General features: G+C 38.7%; 1 protein-coding gene across 4 annotated transcripts in view; it reads left to right on the top strand.

Moving 5' to 3' along the window:
- Positions 1-18,189, top strand: part of BMPR1A (bone morphogenetic protein receptor type 1A) — a 113,883-nt gene extending 95,694 nt beyond the window's left edge. For all 4 annotated transcript variants that reach the window (XM_075610531.1, XM_075610528.1, XM_075610530.1 and 1 more), the window contains 10 exons: positions 3,591-3,753; positions 6,569-6,671; positions 6,776-6,875; positions 7,441-7,543; positions 8,479-8,617; positions 9,656-9,848; positions 10,334-10,631; positions 10,903-11,078; positions 12,736-12,866; positions 14,155-18,189. In XM_075610531.1, coding sequence (XP_075466646.1) covers positions 3,591-3,753; positions 6,569-6,671; positions 6,776-6,875; positions 7,441-7,543; positions 8,479-8,617; positions 9,656-9,848; positions 10,334-10,631; positions 10,903-11,078; positions 12,736-12,866; positions 14,155-14,280 — 1,532 coding nt within the window. In that variant the 3' untranslated portion in view covers positions 14,281-18,189. The remainder of the gene's footprint in view (positions 1-3,590; positions 3,754-6,568; positions 6,672-6,775; positions 6,876-7,440; positions 7,544-8,478; positions 8,618-9,655; positions 9,849-10,333; positions 10,632-10,902; positions 11,079-12,735; positions 12,867-14,154) is intronic.
- The last annotated feature ends 3,021 nt before the right edge of the window (positions 18,190-21,210 follow it).

The raw sequence follows: 21,210 nt of genomic DNA, 5'->3' as shown, positions 1-21,210 counted from the left end.
AGAAATGGTTTTGTACCCTTTCTAGACTGATGACCATCAACTGTTTTTCTGAGGTCCTCCGATTTCTTTTGATCATGGCATGATGTGTTTACACACCTGTATGGTGAAGACCAAACTCAGTTTATGATCTTTACATAGGGTGGGGCCTCCCAAACTAACCTCTGAAGATCTACCTAATTATTTAAACACTTGATTCTAATTATTCCCTTTAATTTAGCTGATAAAACCAGGGTTTCACTTACTTTTGCACATACCCTGACTCTTAATTACTCATTGTTTGTCTAATTCATACATCATTTTGTTTCAAAAGACATGGAATTGGTTAATATAAACCCTTCTGGATATTTGAGATAAGACTGGTTTTGATTCAAGAAATCAAAAGATATCATGGAAAAAATATGGAATTTCCGTAATTATCATTGGGGTTCACAAACTTTTTTTCTCGCAGCTGTAGGATTTTACACGTTTGCTGCTTTAACGTGTAATAGACTCTCTCTTTTTCTCTGTAGAAGCACCACAGGTTATTGTACATTCTTTTAAGTCTTTTATAAAACATTTATCACTTTATTTCCCTTTGCCTTTACAGTGAGGAGTTTAAAAAAATTTTTTAATACTATTTTCACGGTTTATTGCAAAATAAATATGTGGTTGTGTTAATGTTTGCTGCCTTTCAAGGGCATGCTTTGGAGATTGACATGTGCAGCTTTCATTTTCGGATAGAAAATGTTAATGAAGGAGTGGATATTTTTGTTTCTGGGATTTGATTATTATTTTTAAAGGACTACTGCTTTAGGACTTCTTCTCATGGAAAGTTTTGTGTCTGGCACACCGCTCTGGCCTTTGCGCTAGATTTTCTGTTCTGTTCTTCATGTCCAAATGAAACACACTTACACTGTGTTAAGGAAATGCTTGCAGCAGGAAAAAAAAGTATTTTAAATGACTTTGTTGAGCATGTCTGGAAACCTGTCTGCGTTTCATCCCTTCACTGCCAAAGGGGTTTGGCTCTCATTTCACCACTGATGCTACTTCGTGTAAAAACCTCTATATTACGACTTGTGTGTGCTTTTTATTCTCATTGTGAACGCGGTCTCTAGTCATTTTTTTTTTTTTCCGTTTGACGAAGCTTTGACACAAAGTAAAAATGTTGGGGAGTCTTTAAAAATGTGCAATGGCGAGGAAATGTGCTTTGTTAGCGACCGCGTTCACTGCGCTCGACCCATTAACTCTGCCTGGTGTTTTTTAATGGCCTTCAGTGTAACATCTTTGGCTCACATAAGCAACTTTAAGGGAATAAGTGTTTGAATGTTAGTCATGGCGTTCTCTCTCCATAAATAACTTTAAATATGCTATTATTGGGTAATGCATCCAATTTTCTTAATCCTTCCTTTAGTGGTTGTAATCTGTTTAACTGTATTAAACCTACTTGGGTCCACCATATTTCCACCGGCTGTCTTGCGTTCTACATTTGCAGGTATCGGTGGCAGTACTTTGATTTCTTATGAGCTTTGTGCAGGTGTGGATGTTGGACTCGTTATTTAGGGCTGCTCCTGTCCTCCAAACCCCTACTGATGACCAATAGTCATGCTGCTTAAAGAAGTAGTCCTATGTATTACTAAAGAATACAAGTGGTATATGGGCTCAATAGGTTAAATATCTCTTTCAAAAAAATTATAATAATGTATATATTTTTTTCCAACAGTTTTTCTTGGTTTCAATTTAAAAAGGGGCTAGAAATGGAGGAACGTAGCGATTGTCATTAGTGTACTAGATAAGGTAGGAGTCCCATGTTACATTTGTAGAAAGTTTGCTAACCAGGAGAATTCCTTTTGCTGTCCAGATTAATAGGGTCATCTTGCTTTTACAGATGCATATTTCCTCACATTCCTGAGCATTATTATTACTGGTTGGACATATCACGAGTCTTTCTTTCTTTCCTTTAAAATCAGTGTGCCTGCTTACCATTGTTCTGTTTTTCCAGTCTCCACGTCGCACAAACATTCCATTTATTCCAACATTATTTTCCTAGTGTACTCAGCAATCAGTATGTCTATTGTCTCATGTGAATGGCAAATCCTTATGTATTATCTTAATTATCTTATTTTTTTTGCTTTCTGAAACAAAAAGGATTCCCTTATAGGCTGGTGTTGATTTTAAATAACGGGCATAGGGCTACTTCCTTGTACTTTTGGGGTGAAAATGTATTTATTTTTGAGAGGCAAGTCTCTGGAAAAAGGCCTCCAAATTTGTTGCAAGTCACTGAACCACTGGCTGAGCCACCTGTGCTGAAACAGGGATATCCTGAAAACCTGATCTGTGGCCCTTGAGGATGGGGAGTTTGCCACTCCTGGGGTAGATAAACTATTACAGTGCGTCAATCGGCCCGAAATCTTGGTCTTCGTGTAATATCTAACCTAGCTGCAGCTTTTCCTCTCTCAAGCGTTCATTTCCATTTTTTCTTTGATAATAAGGTTATCTTATTAATAAGACTTTTCCCCCCACTATTCCCGTAATTACCAGCTGGTGCCATGAAACTTAGATTGTAATCTCTTCAGGACGGGGACTCCTTTTCCTAATGTAATTCTTATGTCTGAAGCGCTTATTCATATTCTGTGTTATAAAGTCACATGTATCACTGCTGTGAAGCGCTATGAACATGGATGGCGCTATATAACTAAAGATATTCATACATGAGACCAAAACTGCAGATTTTGGAACAACCAGCACTGTATTCTTTGAGGATCTGTGGGATACTTGTTGTGTACAGGGATAGACTGTTGTATTACTTATTATTCTCTAATTTAAACACACAGTTCTGTTCAATTTTCAGTAAAGAGGAGAATGGAATATTTCTTAGACTTTATAATATCTTTGAGGCAGACCAAGTATCTTAAAATAATATTAATATATGCAGCCTTTGATTACCTTTATTGAAAACGAATTACCTAAGCTACCTATCGATCATTCTCCTGTGATCAATCGGTAAAATACTTCTTCCCAGGGTTCACTAAATGGCTGCCTTTCAGTTTCAAATCAATACATTAGGCAGGTAACTCAGCAGCTACAATGTATTTTTATATTATTGAGGTAACATTATCTATTGTTACAGTTTTACAGCTCAAACTGGTAGGAACATTGGCAACAGATTATCACAAGCAGGAAAGTGTTACAAAGATCTTGCACTGCCGGGGAAGTGTGATAAACCTGCTATAGAAATCAAAGAATGCTCAGTATATTAAAACTCATTAAAAATGGCATTTAAGAGAATTTTTAAATAAAAAAGGTAGTATTATCCAATACTCAGACCTGATTGAATCGTATACAAGAGAGAAAGGGTTAATCCATGGAAATTTGAGAGGGGTACATCAAAATATTAAACGTGAAAAAGTTGCAAATATGGTAACTAAAATCAAGAGAATTATAAGGGAATGTTCTAATGAGGAAAGGGAATCTGATTATGTTGGGGTTCTGCAGTACGATCAAACAAGGTAGAGTATGAGACATGGTTATGAAATGCTGCTGATTTCTATGCATCTCTGTCAGATCACAGGTTAATCTGAGCTGCTGTGTAACATATTTATTGTCCCTATTAGGGCTGCTAAGCTTGGACATGCCGCACAGAACGGGCGCAAAGTCAAACCCTGAGCTGCGGAAACAGGAGAATGGGGTGACTATGGCACCTGAGGACACCTTGCCTTTTCTGCCTTGCTACTGCTCCGGTTACTGCCCCGAAGATGCTATAAACAACACATGCATGTAAGTGTAAGGCATGGAAAGCACGGTCACTGTGTTAGAGGCATGTTTTAACGCACAATACACTGTTTTCTCAATTATCAATGTCCTGCAATTAATAATCTACTGTACAAGCATTTTATGCATACGTGGGGGGAGGAAGGAAAACAAAATGTTGGGATACATATGTAACCTTTCCCTTGTGGGATAAACAGGAGTATGTAGATCAAGACAAAAGCCCAGAAATCGCCATCAAAACTATTATAAACATATAGATATAAGGATAAAGTCCAAACACTATAGAAGTCAACAATGCAGTGTGCTTAATAGGCATAATATATTAGTGCAGTTTACAAGACGTATAGCTACAAAAAGCAATAGCAAAATATATATGCAAAAAAAAGAAAGTAAGGGCCGACCGACTTCGGGCTAATGATCGCTATTCATTAACAGTTAACACAAAACATCAAGTCTCTGTATGCCTTGGGGTCTCAGCCCTCACCTTCTTTCTCATTCTTGGAGGGATGTTTTTTGCTTACATGCTTTGCTATTGCTGTTTTGTACCATCATATGGTAGTGTACAAAAAAGTATATTATGCCTTTTAAGCACACTGCATTATTCTTTGTTTTTTTTTGTTGTTGACATTATCCTTTTATCTATATACATGGAAGGAAGGCGAGCCTCTATTGAATCCATGTTGATTTTTCTTTAGGTCCTGTTCTCTGCAGATTAAATTATTATTAGCAGCTGGTGCAAATTCCATATAGGATGAGTCTTTGGGATATGGGTATGTGGTATGTGTCATACCATCTGCTTCCATGTGTTTTTCTTCTCTTCTAAAACAGTAGCCACATAACCGTATCATTCTAGCAAGATGAAGTCGTAAATACTATATAAATAATTGGTCAATTCATGTTGGCTTTATTAAATGTATTTACTCCTGCCCCAAAGAGTTTATAGTCTAGATTTTGAGGTACAGATATATTAAGTGACTTGACCCAAATCTCATGGAGAGTTGATGCTGAGGGTTTAGCTGTGTTCACTTGCTTTAGGGGCAACGTTCTTATTGGGTTACTTTTTCAACACACTCCTGGAGGAAAAATAGATTGCCCAAGCAAATGTTATTTGCAGACAGTAGCGAAGACCTTTTGGGATATTTTTGGTCCTTGTCAGGTGCTCAACCAACTCCGCATATGTAGTGCAAACTCAAGCAATAGATTTTGTGCATGTGGGAAAACATTTGGGAAAAGCTTGTGCTCATGCGTTATCTTCTTTAGTCCTACTGCTTGTTCCTCCCTAGTACATTTTTGTGAATGGATTTTCCAGACTTATTCCTTTTGCAGGCTTTTAATCTGCTTTGTTACTGTAACATACGCCTATAACATATATTCTCTTACTGTGCATGCAATGTATTGATATATAATGTATAACCTGGCTCACTTAATGTAACCATGTATTTGTCATCATAACTCTGTGCCCAGGACATACTTGAAAACGAGAGGTAACTCCCAAATGTATTGCTTCCTGGTAATTTGTTTTTTAAAAATAAATAAATTATAGCAGCAAATGATACTACTGCTCATGATTCTCTAAACCAGGGCTAGTCATTTATTTTTGTCAAGGTCCCAAAAGAATTATCGCCGTAGGAAGGAATTGGGACCTCGCACAGAACTGTGCAGCAGGAAAGGTTAACTGAGGAGCTCAGTGGTTGTGTGACTTGCTATGTAAATAAAGGAAGGTGTGGCGGGGATAAAGTGGGGTTACAGGCAGCACCTGTCGCCTTGAGTATAGCGCCAGCACAAACATCCACGTTACGGCTTCTTGCAATTGGCTCAGACCACCCATTCATTTCCCCCCTCTGAGATGGACTGGATCTCTGACAGACCCCCATCTCCCGGCACCTGCCTCCCCATCCAGGCACCACCAGTCAAGAATCTGATCAGTGGTAGTGAGACTCCTTTTCCGGCTCCTGCGTCACACGCCAGCATTGCCTCCTCGCCAGGCACCCTCTAAATGCGACTGTGCAGGAAATGGAGTACTAGGAAAGGGGGAGGCAGCATGTCCCTGGGCACCTCCCACCCAGCTGCAGGCAGTCCAGTCAAAAGGTTCTGCTGGTCCTGATTTGGAATGTTGCTAGTTGACTAGCTCTGCTCTAAATGAACTGGTCTATGCTGCCATCTAGTGATTAGTCACTCTTAGTACATGGTGGTAGAATTGTGTATCCTGCTGTAGATCAGGAGTGCTCAACTCCAGTCCTCGGAGACTGCCCATTGGGTAGTGTGTGTGTGTGTGTGTGTGTGTGTGTGTGTGTGTGTGTGTGTGTGTGTGTAACATTGTGGTTTGTTTTTTCCTTCATGGTCCTTAAAGAGGCGGCCCCACATAACATTATTTACGGAATTTACAATAAAAAAGAATGCCGTTTCACTGGTTGTTTAAAAATGTCAGTCAAGTTTATTAGCTTTGCAAAATTAGACTAAAATGTATAGCTTTGATAAGTTCAAAAACAATAGCATAGCCTTTATTTAAATTAGCAGCTTATACCTGGACATTTTTTCTTTTTATTTCAGTATCTCCTAACGAGAAAAATAATCTAACAAGCTGTTTAAAACGGGAAAGTAAATAAAACTTGTACAAAAGGTTTTCCTTTTACTATGTGAAAATGCTTTTTTATAAGACCTTTAATTTTTGAACACGTATCAGTCCGGGGTTAATAGCACAGCATTTAGGATTGCGGTTATGTGATCACCTCAAGCATCCTTATCCCTGATACCTGCAATGACTGTTAAATGAGTTTGGTTCTAGAAACCGCAAATGGCAAAACCTGTGTGTTGGTTGCAGGACAAACGGACATTGCTTTGCAATCATTGAAGAAGATGAGCACGGGGAAATCACGCTTACTTCGGGCTGCATGAAGCTTGAAGGCTCTGACTTCCAGTGCAAGGTAAAAACTGGTTACTCTGCTGCAGGAGTTCACCTCGTGGAAGGTCGCCTAGTAGCGGAAACTTGTTCTTGGGTAGCTTTAATTCATTACCCTTTTCCCAATAGGATTCTCCGAAAGTCCAGTTACGGCGGACAATTGAGTGCTGCCGGACTGACTTCTGTAATCGGGATTTGCAGCCCACGTTATCCCCGCTTGGGAGACCAGGTAGGTAGAGTCTCTGATGTTATAAGGGTTTGAGGTGGTCACTTGTGTGCCATATGCCCATGTCCCTTTAAAGAAAGAAAGAATTTATGTGCATTAAACAATCATTGTGGGATTCAATGATTGTGGGGGGACGAAATGCAGCTTCATATACAATGTTAGCAGCCGTAACATTTAATTTCTGCAAAAATGCCTTGATTGGTGAAATTTTCTCTTCTAAATATTACAAAAACACTTACATTTTTTTTTCTCATTTAAAGTGCCGTCTTTATTTATCAATGCTCACACATAGAGTACGTCACATATTATTTTTAAACCAGTTTCAGTGTAAGTGGCTCCCTTAGATTCAATCGTTATTTCTTTTTTTCTTGTACTTGTATCCTGTAAAAAAGAAACCTTAATATTTTTGTTTAGAAATAATTTTAGTGCAATTTGCAGAGCAATGCTTTTATACCCATATGGCTGTTTAAAGGGTAAGAATGGGAAACAGCGACAGTAGGGATTCTTTGTAGCAATGCATGTCAGTATTTCAGAGGTAGTGATTAACTTTCTGTTTTTGTGGTTCCAGATGGAATATTTGGCAGCAGCATTCACATAGTCTCCCTCCTAATATCCATTGCAGTCTGCTGTTTCATTATGGTGTTTTTCATCCTTATGACTTGCATTTACAAGTAAGAACCTATTATGTCTTATTGTGCATTCTCGTGCTTTGATTCCTTGGTCGTTCCTAAAATCTTTTGAGTTTTGAATTCCCAGAGGGGAGAGTTAAAAAGAATGGCAGTAAGTAAATGTTTAAACATCTGTCCATAATATTCTTAATACTGGATACTGGATTGAATATCGCTGACCTGAACCTTCTTACAGAAATGTTTACATTCTTAAGCTTGATGGTCAGAAACGATCTTGGTTGAAACACAACATATTTCTGCTTAAAGTTATGTAAAGTACAGGCACTCAGTGCAAGTGTTTAGTTATTGAGGTCTATTGAATTTGTTTTGGCATTTGGTGGATGTTGATATCCACGTACTTTGCTAACCTTTAGCTAATAGAATAAGTCGGTCTACTGTTATTGGTATAATGTGCACCCTAGTGTTCATCTTTAGTTGAGGATACAGTATAACAGACAAGTACACTTAAACAGAGACCATCACAACATACGCAGGAAGTTTAATAGAGAGGTCTGTCTAAATCAGTGTTTTTCAACAGGGGTTCCACAGGCACCCCAAAAGGGGTTCCCTGTAATTTTCAGGTCATTTGAAAATTGTACCAAATATAGAAGAACGTGCAGTTCATCTGATCTCAGACACGCTATTAGAGAGGGTTGGGGTTCCGTACAATGCATCTGATCTCAGACGCGCTATTAGAGAGGGTTGGGGTTCCTTACAATGCATCTGATCTCAGGTGCGCTATTAGAGGGGTTTTTTTTGTAGGGACTCCTGCATTATAAATCTTTTTCTTTTTTAGCCTATAGGTTATTACTTCTCTTCACATGGTTATTTATCTTTACCCTTTAAGTGGGGGTACTTATCAATGCAGGAAAGCAAAATGACCAGTGTAATAATGTTGTTCCACCTTCCACCCTTTTATTTTGTTTCTGGTATCGCAGGCATAAGCTGAAATCACCGAGAATGCTTTATAATAGAGATCTGGAACAAGATGAGGATTTTATTCCATCTGGGGAGTCATTAAAGGCTCTTATTGACCTGTCGCAAAGTTCTGGCAGTGGATCTGGGCTGCCTTTATTGGTAAGGCAATATTGCATTCCACTTATACGTGTGTATCTATATCTTTATTGTGAATAATAGTGAAACAAGGCGCAAACAACTCAAAATGTGAACAATGATAATCTGTGCAACTAATAATAAGTGCAATGTACAATATGTGCCAATTAATAAACTTCAAATAAAGACAAATAAATAATAAATGACCCTGCTCAAACCCTCTGGTGGGACCTGTTTCACGGGTTCCAAGAAGTGTGATAGATCTCATACAATCCAGGAGGAGCATATATGGGAAACAAACAAGAAGAAAACAGTGCAAAATTTAAGTGTAGATGTATTGACAATGGGGTAAATAATATGGTGTAGTCTTGGCTCTGATGGTATGCTTACTCACAAGATGTCAGAGGTAAAAATGCGTTTAGCAGATAGGGCTGCTACCCATAGGGTATTCGTGGTGGGTGGATCTCCCTCCAGGCTCGTCTCGTCTCGTCTCGTCTCGTCAGTGGAATGGTAGTGTATATAAAAAAAAAAAAAAAAAAAAAAAGGAAAGAGCACTACATAGCGCAATCAGGTGGATAGATAATAAACTTTATATAAAAAACAGGTATACAAATGCGCACTTACAATGTGCTAGATTAAAACAAGCGTTTTACACAATATATGTGTGTAGTGGGTTCACCGCAGCTCTCACCACCTCCCCTGGATACTCCAAGTCTCCTTCGCCTGCAGTGAGAGATCGCAGCTCCTCTCTTTGCTTTGCATCCTTCTGTGCGTCTGATGTCACGGCTCTGAGGTTTGGGAAAACTACAGGTCGCCCACTAGTCCAAAAAGCACCACTCTACGCGTTTCGCCCAGTCTAGATAGACTGCATCCGGCTTCGTCAGTACCATCCATGTACATAGCGCTTCACAGCAGTAATACACGTGGCATAATAATATAACACATAGTGGGAACAAGTGCTAAAAGTAACATTGGGTAAAGGAGTTCCTGCCCCGAAGAGTTTACAGTGTAAGCAGTGTGTGTTTACTTTAATAGTCTCTTTCCCCCTTCGACCTTTTGTAGGTGCAGCGTACGATAGCCAAGCAGATCCAGATGGTCCGGCAGATTGGGAAGGGGAGGTATGGAGAGGTGTGGATGGGCAGATGGAGAGGGGAGAAAGTGGCCGTGAAAGTGTTTTTCACTGCTGAAGAAGCCAGCTGGTTCCGGGAAACGGAAATTTACCAAACTGTCCTCATGCGCCATGAGAACATCCTTGGTAAGTAAGAAACCGTGCATCCTGAAGACTAGAACATGTGGGGTCTTCCACGTCTGAGAATTGTACTGCCATGCTTCTGTAACGGCTTCTGTAGTAAAACCCATTGGCTCCTCATAGCAACAGCGGTCTTCTAATTTACTTACATTTTGCTGATGTATTCAGCAGATATATAAAAATGGAAACAAATCGATTGGTCTTTTTTTGTGTGTTTTTTGTATAATTCTAGTATTCTCTGGCAATTGTTGTTCTCTATCTATTTGGCTACTGACGGCAACATAATTGGTTTAAACCAAACAACATAAGTAAAATAGCCTGGAGTAAGAATTTACCTGCATGTCAACAATCTTATCTCGACAGAGAACTTTTTTTTTTTTTAAATGTTGTCCATCGCCTCTATTTAACATGTTACTTCCATTAGTTCACTCAGGTGCAAGTAAGGTGTTCCCCTTTAATGGCCTTAAAAACGTCCTCTTGCGCTTGTACAGGTTTCATAGCAGCGGATATTAAAGGCACAGGGTCTTGGACGCAGATGTACCTGATAACCGAGTACCATGAGAATGGATCGTTGTACGACTTCCTGAAGTGTGCCACGCTGGATACAAGGTCCCTACTCAAACTGGCCTACTCTGCTGCCTGCGGCCTGTGCCACCTCCACACTGAAATCTACGGCACGCAGGGAAAACCCGCCATTGCACACAGGGACCTGAAGAGCAAAAATATCCTCATCAAGGAGAACTGGACCTGCTGCATTGCTGACCTGGGACTGGCTGTCAAATTTAACAGGTATGTCATCTTCGTTTATCACCGTGCCATGGTGGGGGTGCCGGATAGTATCCTAACCAGCACAGGTTCAATTCCTCTCTTGGGTTGGAAAAGAAGACAGAAAAATTGTTTTAAAAAAATGTACAGTATTCTCTTGTAGATGACTAACATTAAAAAAAAGCCTACACATATACTAGCAGGTGTTCCTGGAGCATACAGTTTAAAGAAAATAAGTGCTATAGAAAGTACCGGAAGGCATGTTGCATGGTTTCATCTCTACGTTTGTTTCTAGCGATACCCATGAAGTTGATATACCCCTGAACACCCGTGTTGGCACAAAACGTTACATGGCCCCAGAGGTCCTGGACGAGAGCCTGAATAAAAACCATTTCCAGGCTTATATCATGGCAGATATCTACAGCTTCAGTCTGATCATCTGGGAGATGACCCGGCGCTGCATCACCGGAGGTAAGGCTTCACCTGGCATTTGTGGTAACATTTAGCAAAGAAAGTGTACAGACTGCATTGACCTTTCTGAAGTTATTGCTGGCGAGTTCTTGTATTGTTAGTACAGAGAGCAAAGTCCTTGGTGCACTACCAAGTGCGTGAACCTGATAAAATAGTCCTGTTGTTGAAGAACTAGTTGGAAAATGTCCACAGTCTGACCTCCTGGTTTCCTTCTGATATTTGTTTATCTGCAATCAAAGAGAACAGGAGACCATTGCGCAGTATCTCATGTGAACCGAAGCCTCATCCACACAGCTGCTAGATACTTACATCTAGATGGGTATATGCAGGCCTTGAAAGGTATCTTTAGACCGGAGGTTGGTATCTCTCACCGGGTTCCCCACTGGTGATGCTCCCGCTCCATAGATGGCCGATTCGCCCAATGGTACACGAGATAAAATGCCAAATAGTGTGGTACAGTACAATTTAATAAAACAATAAAAAGACCAACATTTGATGCACTCACATGCTAGATGATCTAACTGCACGATTTACAATGTGCCGTCCGCAAGCATGAGGGGCTGAACCGTGGTGTGGTGGAGGCTGAGTTCTTGTATTCACTGACATTCCTCAGAAATTGCAATGTAAACATTTCAGGAATTGGGAACTCGTAGCTTGCTTTACTGCTGTAATAAGTGTATTCAAGCTCGTAATAAGCTGCCAGTGTTGTGAGATAGAGAAGGGGAAATGCTTGTCTGATAACTTCTTCGCCCATTTTCTTGGGAATTCAGTGTAGTGCATGGGGCACCTGTGAGCAAGCTTAGTGCATGCAATGCTACGTACGCACTAGTAATCATAAGCTAGGACACACACACACACACACACACAATCTAATCTTGGCATATACATATCCATGTGTAGAAATAATTAGGACATTTTTTCCCCCTAATTGTTTCTACACGTGGGTTGGGTTTATTCCAGGAAGAGCTGCCTGTTCCCATCTTATAACACTCCTTCATGCAATTTGCCAATTCGATACACTGGTTGGCGTATTTCTTATTTTCCATACAATCTATTTGTATAATTGGTCTATCCTCTCCTTTCTAGGTGTGTTTCTATTTAACCAATAGTAGTTCATTTGAACGTATCTGAGCGCTGGTTTTTTCTATGTATATACATATCCATGTTTATGGGCGGAAGGAGTAAAGGCACCAACTTTGAAAACAACAACACTGGGTTTTAATCAGGAGAACCTGGTTCAATTCCTGGTGTTGGCTCCTTGTGACCTTGGGTGTGTCACTTTATCTCCCTGTGCCTCAGGCACCAAAATTAGTTTGTGAACTCTACGGGGCAGGGGCTTTTGTTGTGCCTTCAAAGTCTGTGTACAGCACTCAAAGCACTATATAAGGGTAAGAAGTGTGTATACACATCCCCATGTTACACCTTTTTAAATTAATTTAATATAGATTTTTTAATTATACATAAATATATGTATCATTGTGTATGCACGTGTATATATGTGTTATATATATATATATATATATATATATATATATATATATATATATATATATATATATGTATATATATATCATTTTTTTTCTCGTATCTCCATTGTGTGTTTATATAATTCCTAATTTTTGCACACAATTCACTCCATTTATTTTGTTTCCTAAAGGTATTGTTGAAGAGTATCAGTTACCATACTACGACATGGTGCCAAACGACCCATCCTTTGAGGACATGAGAGAAGTTGTGTGCATGAAATGTCTACGACCCACCGTGTCAAATAGATGGAACAGTGATGAAGTAAGTTCCACTGAGATCAGTATACAGTTTGTCACTTGAGCCCTTGACGCTGTGTTCAGTTGTTTTGTTTGTCATGGAATTTGGGTTCACTCTTATTCTACTGGCAGCAGCAGAGAGGAAAGAGGTGGTGTCATATACAAGATTCGGCTTGGTTTTCATTAAATGGCTGTCAGTGCAGCAGAAGAGGACCAACGACGCAAAGTTCTGTGGGGAAGATCATGTGACCAGGCAGTCACTAGATACAATTGGTGCACTGCTAGTGAGAGGGCAGGGCTCAAAAAGGGGTGTGGCAGTCTGTTTCAGAAGTGGCAATATGAAAAATGTTGTATGGTGCTCTAAAGACAAAACCGTAGTAAAAATAGAATGATGTCTGGAGAAAACAACCTGTGTATTATATGACTGTCCAACAAGATGTAACCTGGTAGATTATGATCCCACGTAGCACAGCAGTAAGGATATATTCATATACACCTGCCGGTGACCAGTAGATTAAACATCCTATGGCAATGGACAATGATGAAATTCAGAATAATTTCCAAATAAAGTGGTTCAAACTGGAATAAACTCACTTGGGATGAATGTCCACGATAAGCAGCAAGTCCAATGTATCCAGTGACCCAGGGTTGAGTGTGCCTCCGTCTGTAGATGAACATCAGAGAAGAAGAGAAAGGAAAAAACGGAGCGCTATATCCAGTGCTGATGATACAGCAAAAAAACACCAGGATGCCTTCCCATAAAAATAAAGCTAATTTAATGGATCACAAATAATGAACAAAACACACCAACGCGTTTCGGACTATGATTAGCCCTTTATCAAGGTGAATTGACCTTGATAAAGGGCTATTCATAGTCCGAAATGCGTTGGTGTGTTTTGTTCATTATTTGTGATCCATTAAATTAGCTTTATTTTTATGGGAACGCATCCTGGTGGTTTTTTGCTGTATCATCAGCACTGGATATAGTGCTCCGTTTTTTCCTTCCTCTTCTTCTCTGTTTCAGAAGTGGAAAGGGATGTAACTTTGTAAATGGTTGCTATAGGAACAAAAAATGCCTGTTGCATTATAATACATTAAAAATGTAATTCAGAGATGTTTTTAAAAAAATGCTTAAAGTATTTTTTCATAGTAGATAACTGATTAATTATTAAAAAAAAAAACACGTAACATATTGCTTGGTCTGCCTCTTTAACATTTATCTGCCTGATATGCGAGCCAAAGGTTTAGTTGTCATTAGTTGTAGTGACTTACAAGGCACTGTTTCTCTCTCTCTCTCTCCCCTGCTTCTGCAGTGCTTACGAGCAATCTTAAAACTGATGGCCGAGTGCTGGGCTCAAAACCCAGCTTCCCGTCTCACAGCTTTGAGGATCAAGAAGACGCTGGCGAAGATGGTTGAGTCCCAAGACGTCAAGATTTGACACAGGAAACCTGGGAAGCTAAAGTCGGGACTCTTGGGAGAGCAGAGGGAGCTAAGTGCAAAGAGGAGAGCAGCGGACACTTCCAGCCTGTCTCCTCATCGCATTTTGCAAGCTGCTATATATTGACTTATTTCAGTACTTTGTAGAATATTATGCTGGAAGCATCTCTTCCTCGTTGAGAGCTTCTCTGTACTCAAGGACAGAAATATTTTTGTTTTTATTTTATATCAAGACTTGTATCACTCTGACATCAAAGCTCCATTTAATGGGTACTGAATGGCATGTTCAGAATATTTTGCTTTCTATGAAAGCCGTAACCAAGATAAAGGCCTTTTTATCCTCTTTTTGCCCCCCAGTGAAACCTGGAGAAAAAGCCCCAGCGCAACTTTCGGTTGAAACAAGAATCTGGATATGTCACTATCAGAATTGCCTTTCCTACACTTGTACTCAAAACTTGCATTTTTATGGTGCTAGAAATGATCATTTGCTATTTTCCCCTTGCTTTGGAAGTCGCACAGGAGACAATGTGGAAAGATTTTGTTAGAGGTGGTGATGCACAATCTTCTTGGTAATCTAGACATTCACACAAAACAACCCTATACTGATGTTTATATGGAAACCTACTGCATATAACCCCTTCTATGTCTCCAAATTTCAGTGTCCGTGAAAAGTTAACAGTTTTGCTCGGAAATACGGCCTTTGTGTTCCCCTTGCAATCTGCGGACAATGGGACATTTTTTTATATTGTAACAGCCCTTTACTCTGATATCAAAAGGGAATATGGTAACTGAATTTACAGTTTTACTTGTTTGAATTATCTGATTTGTAACTTGTGTTATCATTTGCTGAAATCGAATTGACTGTCAAAGGCACATAGAGAAAAATGTAATATGCATTGTCAAGGGTGCTCAACGCCAGTCCTCAAGCCCTATCCCAGCTTCAGCACAGGTAGCTCAATCAGAAGCTTTGTCTTTGATTGAGCCTTTGAGCCACCTGTGCTGGAGCAGAGATCCTGAAAACCTGACCTGTTGGGGGGGGGGGGGGGGGAGGGGCTTGAGAACTGAAGTTGAGCGCCCCTGCATTAAGTTGCGGAGAATACCATGGATATGGGGTATCACAAATAGAGAAATGTATTGGCATGGCATCAAAATAGAAAGTGACATTTTGTGGAATGATAGGGGGCGCAAATCTGTTACTCTTTGTGCCTGAGGAACTTTCAAGTAATCACAGATTCCTCCAGCATTTGAAGACCTTAATTTCACTTGCTGTTTGCTAATGAATGTGTAATGATGTTGCACCTAATTTCTTTCAACCGTTCTTGGGTTCTAAGTTTTGCCTAATGTTAAGCGTACCTGCTCAAATACATCCATTGCAAAGTATCTTTAGACAATGTTATGACTTGCCGTCACATGCTCATAAGCTAGATTTCCTATTTTTTTTACGAAGGGTACTTTTTGACACTCAGTTATGTGCTACCCGCCACCCCCCCAAATGTCTTATTTACCGCTGTGTTGCCATTATATAAACCGTGAACAACTGAGGTGGCAAATACATCATTTAATTGCATTTTTCACCAATCTGTTTTTAATGTTCATTTTAATATTTGTTGCCAAGTTTCATCTGAGTTTTTTTTTGTTTACAAAATGAGTTGGTGAAATCGGGAACGAATGATAAATGGGTCATTGACCCAATATATAGTCACTAATAACCGTCCTATGCCAAAAGTAATTAAGCGTTCATGGAGGCAACTGGGATGCAGAATAGCTGCGACGCAGAATAACTGAGATACAGAATAGCTGCGACGCAGAATAACTGAGATACAGAATAGCTGCGACGCAGAATAACTGAGATACAGAATAGCTGCGCCGCAGAATAACTGAGATACAGAATAGCTGCGACGCAGAATAACTGAGATACAGAATAGCTGCAACGCAGAATAACTGAGATACAGAATAGCTGCGACGCAGAATAACTGAGATACAGAATAGCTGCAACGCAGAATAACTGAGATACAGAATAGCTGGGATGCAGGAGAAATCACATAGTTACAGGTTTGCTCTTTAACAGTTGTTGGTTCTGCAAACTTTGAACAAATCTGTGTAATCACAGAAGCTTCTTAATTTGTGGTGTACTGTGAATTTAAAGGCTGCCCATAAATAACTATTTTGATCAGATACTACAAGAGTTGGGTTACCATAGATGCTTTTGTGAAGGTGGCAATCAAGTTAAGTGGAATTAATGTAATAGGTGTTTAGGGAAATGATATACTTGCAACAAATAACACCATATGAAAAGGGGTCATTTATGTGTTCTAATTGGTCTGCAGTTTAACCTTTTAAAGGTCCAGTATTTAAATAGCCAAATGTTTATTGTTTTTTTTTTTAGTCTGCGCAAATTGCTTTTTCCTGCTGACCCCAACACTCATCGGGAAATCTTCCATAGTTTGAGACTGAACATGTGGAAACCTTTTTGTCCGTATCTCCTCTTCAGTTGTGTCCTTCTAAAAAGTGTGCTGTAACTTCTATCTAACCACTTGGTTTGGGTTTTAAGTTAAGCTTAAACTAATTTTTTAAACTGTTCTTTAAGCATAATTCTCCAAGCTACTTGAGGCTAGCTAAATTTGACCAAGTAGCTCCAGTAAATCAGGGTAAGATGGGCCAGATATCTCTCTGCAGTTGCTATTCCAACACGCAAAAAATTCTATTGGGATCAGAAATATTAAACTGATTTCCTCAGCCAAAACCTGCTAGTCCTATAACATCTGTACACATAAAAATGAGTGCTGTAGATTGCTGTAATGTGCATGATTTTTCCCTGATGTGATGGTAACCCTGCTACTGGAGTGCCTGATTGCACTGTCATTTTGGCTCTAATATAGTATGTTACCTGTCAGTTTTTAAGGAAAAAGGGATTTGAAACAAAAAAATGCAATTTTCACCTACCCGTTGTTTTGCTTGTCACATTTCCATTGTCTCGGCTCACTTCTATGGGAAATTATATTTCTAATATTCCTTTACCTGGAGCATGTAGTATTTTTTTTTATATATATTTGCCAACATACATAAATTGTATTAATACGATGGAGGAAATTTCTATGCATTGCATCAGTAGATACTTTAAAAGAAAAACAACCATTAAAGGCCAATTAGAAACTCATTCAAAACATGTATTGACTGCATTGTATCAACTGTGGCACATTAACAGCATCCATATTTATGTGTCAAAAATGTGAGTGAATTAATAAATATAAAAAGGATATAGGTGTTAGGTATTTGCAATCTTAAAAAAACAAAATATTTGCAGTGTTAACAGATCACAAAGCCTATTCTCTCTCTAATCCAGTATATACTGTCATTATTACCAAATATCGCTACCTCCTTCCCTGTTCCTCCACTCTCATTACTTTGCCGATTGGTTAAAAAAGAGTAAACTTGAACAATTTATAAATATTTTAGCCAAACCTTTAATTAAACAATAAATAAATCTCCTCCACCTAATTTCACTGGATGCTAATACTTAACCCTCTCTGTGCTCTGAAGTCCTCTCCAGCATGGAAGGGATCAAAGGGAATTGTATTCTAACCTGTGACATGGTCCTTTGTCCTAATGTTACCAATGTCTAATCTAAAATGTGTAGTATAATGTATACAGTGAAATAACATTGTAGTTAATGTAGTGTAATTGTAAATAGACAATGATGAGACTAGTGAACTAAGCAGTATGGTTATACTATTGTTCTATATATGCCAGAAATGTAGAATAACCTTTTAAAATGTAACACACTAAATGTATTTTGTACAGCATCTGGTTTCAAAGGTGCCTTATATTAAGTTTACCATAAATTGCTTTGTTCTGTACACAGACTATGTCCAATGTATCATTTCTAAGTAAATAAGCTTATTTTAGTAAACTGTTGTCATGAATTTTCCTATTCCTTGGATAACATATTTGTATTAATTATTTCCTTTATTTAATAACAATGTTCCTGCTGAAGGTTGTGTTATGCCACAAAAGATCATTTTGATTTATTACGTAGAAATGAATTGTCAGCTGAATATCATCAGAAAGAAGACGGTCTTCACGTAATAATAATTTTCATATAGCACTTTTCAATCGCTTCACAATTGCAGTATAGCGTGCGGTACACAGCACAAGAATTTTACATACACAGTCCGAGTTGAGCTTACAATCTATGAATTTGGGAGATAAAGTGACTTGCCCAAGGTCACAAGGCGCTGACACCAGGAATGCAACCAGGTTCCCCTGCTTCATACTGAGTTAGTGTCTGTACTCACTGAGCTGCTCCTTCTCCTTTATGCTTTTTTAGCACTCGGTTGTGTGTCGTGTGGTGATGGTTAACTAATGCTGAACAAATTGGATATCGGAAATCTGATTTACGGATTCACTTAAAAGAATTGCACTTACGGTGCTCACCCAGGGCTAATAATATTTAACTTTTAATAAAGCTAAATTAAATAAAGGGTAGACACAAAAAAGATTGATCAAATTATTGAATTATTGATCAAATTTATATCAAAGCCAGCATGGCAATATTTTACAAGGGGAAATAAATGGTCACAGAGGACCCGGTAATATGAAAAAGTTAACGCCCTATTAGGAAGGGCTGAGATGTCGCAACTGCAATGACGTTACGAAAGTTACGTCCTACTTCTCGATGCACGTTTCGCGTGTAAACCACGCTTATTCAGGGGGGATGAGTCTAAATTACTGATCAAGTACGTGAGTATATATACAGCACAGTGTTAAAGGGGAGGCGCGGCTCTCTGTTCACCAATAGACACAGGTGACCACGTGAGACCCGATAATAGTCGGGTTCCACTTTAGGTTTAATGAATGGACAAGTAATGAGACTGATGCATAAGCTCAGAAAAATATTATGCCAAAAAATATTTACATTAAACACTCAGCACCCCCCTTAGAAATATATGTATAGAGAGTGGTACTGCTGTTCACTAGGCGTCAGACAATATATGGATCAAACTACCCGTATAGTCATGTATGATAAGAGATGTATATATATTTATGTGGATATACTGGACCACAGTGGTGGTTAGAGTAGCTTCAAGCGACTGTTGCAATATGTTATAGAGAACAATGTTAACGTCTACTGTGGAGGTATTGACCTTTGTGCTAATGATATTGGAGATATATAGAATTATATATATATATATCTCTTGTAATTGCCTAATATTAGCCAATATACATTTGAATGTTGAAAGTGTAGGAATGTAAGTAGACTAGTATGATCTGCCTAAAATGGTCAATACAGATCACTAGATTTTATACCTTAATCCAATTGATAACCCTATTAAAGATAAGTAAATATAGTAGTTTATTGATGAGCTAATCTACCCAAAATTACAATAGAAATAAGTATTGTGCTTGAGATAATGTGATAGGGGTGATAAGTGTATATGGAATATACTGATTATACACATGCATGTATATATTTATCTTGCTAATCATCAGCATGATACAATATAACTTATAAGTATTGGTGTAGGAGTGTGAGAAACCTAGTGTGATCTGCCCAAAATGGTCAATACAGATCAGAAGTGAATTTAAACTATATACCTGGATCCCTTATGTAACCGTTTAGGTGAGTTGATAATATAGTGAGTAGGTAGGAGTATATTAAAACCAAGGACTGTTCTAATTAACAATATAGATACATGGGATTTATAGGAAATTAAAGTGATGATAGTGATTTGTATGGTGTGTGTATTAACGGTATTTTTGGTTTAAAAGTAAGAATAGATGAATCCTTCATTAAGTCCATCAGGACTTAATGTATGGGGCTGGTATATCCAGCAACATTCCCTCTGAAGTAGACGTTTGTCGCAGTTACCTCTTCGTGGACCAGGAGTAACATGTTCCATGCCCGCAAAGTGTAATGAGTTGCTGTTGCCGTCATGGGCATCAATTACGTGTTTTGCCACCGGTGTATCATGGGCATTCCTTATTGCCCCAATGTGTTCCAGTATTCTTGTTTTTAACGGTCTACGAGTTTTACCTACATACATTTTCCCTCAATCGCAGGTGATCAAATAAACTACTCCTGTTTGGCAGTTAATAAAACTTTTAATCTTAAAGGAAACTGTCTTGGTAGAGTCTGTGAAGGACTTGGTGACTTGGTATTGGGATCTAGCTTGTTGATAACGTGTTCTAAATGTAAAGATCTTTCCATCTCTAAAATCGGCAAAGTCACGTAAATACTTCTTTTGTTTCCTATCTTTGATATCCTTAGTCAATTTTTCTATGTTAGATGTCATAAATATCCATACAGGACAATTCCTCTGGCTACACCGCAACTGTTCCACGACAATGGAATTAAAAAAACAAGCGACCGACATGAAAGCCAGATTCCATGAACGTGAATACAGTAAGATGATAGTCCAAAAAGTGTATCATAGAGCACTGGTATCAGATAGGTCTAAACTACTGACAAAGAATACCAGAAAAGAGACTGACACGAATATCAGATTTATTAGTACCTACACTAGTCAGTCCTATACAGTTAAAAACAAAACCATTGGTTTAGCTCCTTAGCTGCAAAATGCGATTTGTTCAGGGTGTTACTGCACATCAGTCCAAGACATAAAAATGAGGCTGGAATAAGACCAGTGCATATATTAGTAATCCCACTTAAATACAAGCACAATAATTGATGTCTCGGAGAAGTCTATAGGTGAATAAATGTGCACACCATAGACTCAATCCAAATACCGCTGACTAAATAAACAGCACAGTAATGGTCATGTGTTACTAGTACACACCCTATGCATTGTTCTATTACCACCAAATCTATGGCAATGTAAGACAGTTACAACCTTCCAGTTGCTACCTAATGTATAAGCAACAGAATTGTATAATCGGTGGAGATGTAAAATCTCCTTACCCAGGTGTTATA

The sequence above is a fragment of the Ascaphus truei genome, chromosome 8, assembly GCF_040206685.1.
Source record: "Ascaphus truei isolate aAscTru1 chromosome 8, aAscTru1.hap1, whole genome shotgun sequence".
In the NCBI taxonomy this organism is placed as follows: Eukaryota; Metazoa; Chordata; class Amphibia; order Anura; family Ascaphidae; genus Ascaphus; species Ascaphus truei.
Note: the sequence above shows the minus strand (reverse complement) of the source record. Positions and strands in the feature narration are given on the sequence as shown.